The sequence below is a fragment of the Orycteropus afer genome, unplaced genomic scaffold (assembly GCF_000298275.1).
Source record: "Orycteropus afer afer isolate SDZICR_OR568_19922 unplaced genomic scaffold, OryAfe1.0 scaffold00099, whole genome shotgun sequence".
In the NCBI taxonomy this organism is placed as follows: Eukaryota; Metazoa; Chordata; class Mammalia; order Tubulidentata; family Orycteropodidae; genus Orycteropus; species Orycteropus afer.
In genome coordinates, this window is record NW_006921686.1 from 546,201 (window position 1) to 550,569 (window position 4,369).

A 4,369-nucleotide genomic window follows, 5' to 3' on the forward strand; every position below is an offset into this window, starting at 1 on the left:
GGTGCAGTTCCACTCTGTCCTCTAGGGGCGCTGTGGGTCAGAATCCCCTCCAGGCACTGGGTTTGGTTTGGGCTTTGCTTCTGTGAAGGTAGGAGCTCTGGTGGTGCAGTGCCTAAGGCATTTGACTGCTAACCAGAAGGCTGGCGGTTCAAACCCACCAGCCACTCCTCAGAAGGCAGACTGGTCAATGTACTTCCATAGAGATACCGCCTCGGAAACCCAAAGCGGGTCGCTATGAGTTGGAACTGACTCCATGGCAGTGAGTTTGGCTTGGTTTGGTTTCTAATCTTTACAGAAGCAGACTGCCTCATCTTTCTCCCCTGGAGCGGCTGGTGGGTGCAAACCTCCGAGCTCTGGGTTGGCAGCCACGTGGTCAATCGCTGCAAGCACCAGAGCTCCTGTGCTATAGATGCTGTTAGGTGGCACTGAATTGGTTCTAACACATAGCGACCCAATCTGTGTACAACAGACCAGAACACTACCCATTCCTGCGTCATCCTCACAAGCGTCATGCTGGAGACCGCTGTTACAGCCACTGTGCCAATCCATCTCCTTAAGGGTGTTTCCCTTTGTCATTGACCCTCTACTTCATCCAGCACGAGATCCTTCTAACAACATGACGAAAGTGTGTGGGACAGAGTCTGGTCATTCTCACTTCTAAGGAGCATTCCGGCTGTACTTCCTCCAAGACAGATTTGTTGATTCTTCTAGCAGCCCCTGGTACATTCAATATTCTTCACCAACACCACAATTCAAATGCATCAGTTCTTCTGAGGTCTTTCTTATTTATTGTCCAGTTCTCACATGCAGACGAGGATATTGAAAATACCATGGCTTGAGTCAGGCGCACCTTAGTCTTCTAAGTGACATCTTTGCTGTTTATCCCTTTCAAGGGGCATTTTGCAGCAGATTTGCCGAAAGAAATACGTCATTTGATTTCCTGACTGCTGCTTTCATGGGTGTTGATCATGGATCCAATTAAAATGTGATCTTCGACAACTTCAGTATTTTCTCCATTTATCATGGTGTTGCTTCTTGGTCCAGTTGTGCGGATTTTTGTGTTGTACAATGACAGACAGATATAAACGTAGGTGAAGTGAGGGAGAGGGAGGAACAGGGAGACAGATGGCAGGACAGGGAGACAGACAGCAGGACAGAAGATGAGACACAGGAAGAGAAAGGAAATGTTGTTGTTGTTATTTGCCGTCGAGTTGGCCCTGACTCATAGCGACCCCTCCTTGGGTTTCCGAGGCGGTATCACTATGGAAGTAGATTGCCCAACCTTCCTTCCGAGGAGTGGCTGGTGGGTTTGAACCGCCAGCCTTCTGGTTAGCAGTCAAATGCCTTAGGCACTATGCTACCAGAGCTCCCAAGAGGAAGGAAATGAAGACAGAGAATAAAGGACCAAGGGACAGGCCTGGTGAGGAACTTCAAAGAGAGGCAGATGGGGGATGGGGCAGGAGTTGGACTGGTTAGTCCCTAAGGGTCCAAGGACAGAGAGGAAAGGGGAGGGATGGTAGGCACAATGGAACAAGGCCTTAAAGGCATCCTGGCAGGGCGTCAGATGTACCGGGGAGTCACGAGGCCCCTTCTCTGCCCTAGGATGATCTGTTACGAGGCATGGACAGCTTCTTCTCTGCCCCCATGGACCTCTGGGGCCTCCCCAGGAACTACCACCAAGAGGAGAACCAGGAACGCCGGCTGGGGAACAGCAGCCTCTCCAGCCACCGCCAGATCGACAAGGTGCCTTTGCCAGGAAGTCCCTCCTGCAGTCTCACCACCATCCCGCATGCTGCAGCGTGAGGGCGGAGGAGGAAGGTGGGTTTGCTCTCACTGTCTCCTCCTGTCCTCACAGATGACCGACAACAGCACAGGAGAGGTTCTGATCTCGGAGAAGGTGGTGGCGTCGATCAAGCCGGCAGAGGGGAGCTTGCAGGGGGACTGGAAGGTTAGGACGCGGCCCCCAAAGTGTCCGGCCCCAACATTTTCTACGAGTTAGGAAGCAGGGAAGGAGACCTGACCCTTCCCACCTGCCTTGTGTGTGGGACTTCGCTCTGGGTTGTAGCTTTGTCATCTGTCGAAAGGAACTAAGCGGCTCGCGGAGGCGACGTTGACTGCCTCAGAATACATCCCAGTCTGCTTGCTGTTGAACGCCGGCCAGTGGATTCCAACTCCTGGCAACCCCACAGGACAAAGCAGAGAGGTGCCCCAGAGGGCTCCCGGGGGGCTGTCATCTTAACGGAAGCAGACTGCTTCACCTTTCTCCCGGGAAGCAGCTGGTAGGTTCGAACCGCCGAACTGTTGGTTGGCAGCGGAGCACTTTAACCACTGTGCTACCGGAGGCCTCCTGCAAATAGTTAAGTGCTCGGTACTAACTGAAAGGCTGGCGGTTCAAACCCACCTAGAAGACAGGCTTGTCTTCCTCACCCTCGGAAGACAGGCCTGCAATCTGCTTCCCAGAGGTCACAGCCCCGCCCCCCGTGGGGTTGCCAGGCGGCAGAATCAACTCCATGGCAACCACCTAAAAGCAGCAACAACCAGTGATGGTGCTGTTGCCGGGTCCAAACCACACCTGGGGCAGCGAGGGCGCACCTGTGCTCCCTCCGGCTTCAGACTGCCCGCACTTGACCCCACACTGTCCTCTGGCGCCCGTGTTAGTTTTGATCCAGGATTCTAATCCAGGATCACGTTGCATCTGCGGTTTTGGGTCTTCAGTAAGCCCCAGGGCTTTGATTCCCCCAAGCGCTTTGTCCATTTTAAAATGCTTTCTAAGCCTCAGAGGCATCTAATCCCAAAGTGCCGCACAATCCCAACGGCACTATGAACCCTAAACCTCTTTGTATGCCTCCCTTTTGAAGCTCCCCTCCCCAAGCATGTTTTCAATCCCCAAACCACCCATAAACCTGTCTATTTTTTTAGTTCGAACTTCTATCGTTATTTTATTTGCAGTGACATAAAAGGTAAATTGGTGACTTCCTCTTTTTTTTCTGGAATTTATAACATGAATAACTCATTCCCACTGTTAGTGGTTTACCCTCCCTTCCCCACCTGCCCCTGGTAACCATCAAAGAATATTTTTTGTGTTTGTGAAATGATTTTCTTGTCTTTTTATAATGTTGTTGTTGTTGTTATGTGCCGTTGAGTCAGACCCGACTCATAGCGACCCCTCCTGGGGTTGCCGAGGCGGTATCACTACAGAAGTAGATTGCCCAACCTTCCTTCCGAGGAGTGGCTGGTGGGTTTGAACTGCCAACCTTCTGGTTAGCAGTCAAGTGCCTTAGGCACTACGCCACCAGAGCTCCTCTTTTTAAAATAATAGTCTTATATAAGATTTATCCTTTTTGTGATTTTTTTTAACTTTTTATTGTGATTTGGGTGCAAGTTTACAGATTAATTTTTTCTTCCATCCAGCAGTTCATAGGCATTTTGTTTCCCAACGTTGATTGCAAGCCCCCCAGTGTAACAGCTCTCCTCCCACTTCCTCCCTGTGGTTACCTTTTCCCTGTGCATTCCTGCCCCCTGAGCTGTCTACCTGTGCAAAGCCTGCCCTTCTGCGCTCCCTTGGGTGACTGATCTCAGTACACCGCCTCCCTGCTGCAATGACATTATACGCCGGTCTGTTATTTGGCTGACAGTTTAGCCCCAGGAGTACCACAGAGGGTGGCTCGGGGACCATAGACTCAGGGGTTTCACCATTCTCTATCAGACCAATAATCCTGGTCTTTTTTTATGATTTTGAGTTTACTTTCATTTTTCTCCCACTCTGTCCAGGATCACCAATTTTGATCCCTTTCCGAGCGGTTGACAGCGGTAGCCGGGCACCATCTAGTTCTTCTGGTCTCATGGGCATATAGGCTGAGGTTCGCATGGTCCACCAGTCCCTTGGACTAATTGTTTCCATGCGTCTTTGATTTTCTTCACTCTTCTCTGTTCTGGACAATGGAGAGTCCAAGGGTTACATCTTCGATGGCCACTTGCAAGCTTTTAAGACCCCTGTCCTTTGGTGGGCGACTAACCGCACTCCGCAGAATGGCCACTAAGTGCGTCCGTGTCGTGACATGTTCCACAGGCTCATCATTGTTCTTTAATGTTGCACGGTATCCCATTGTGTGTATGGACCAGTATCTTTTCTTTCTTAATACACGTTTCTTAGAGCAGTTTTAAGCCAAACCAGACCAAACTCATTGCCACAGAGTTGGTTCGGATTCACAGCAACCCTATGGGGACAGAGTGCAACTGCTCTATAGGATCTCGTTGTTGTTGTTGTTATATGCCGTCGAGTCAGACCCGACTCATAGCGACCCCTCCTTGGGTTTCCGAGGCAGTATCACTATGGAAGTAGATTGCCCCATCTTCCTTCCCAGGAGTG

General features: G+C 50.8%; 1 protein-coding gene across 1 annotated transcript in view; it reads left to right on the plus strand.

The window, feature by feature from the left end:
• The window catches only part of DKKL1 (dickkopf like acrosomal protein 1), a 9,631-nt gene that overhangs the window by 1,154 nt on the left and 4,108 nt on the right, over positions 1 to 4,369 (plus strand). Inside the window, exons 2-3 of the mRNA XM_007943009.2 lie at positions 1,603 to 1,743; positions 1,856 to 1,948. Of these exons, the coding sequence (XP_007941200.2) occupies positions 1,603 to 1,743; positions 1,856 to 1,948 (234 nt within the window). The remainder of the gene's footprint in view (positions 1 to 1,602; positions 1,744 to 1,855; positions 1,949 to 4,369) is intronic.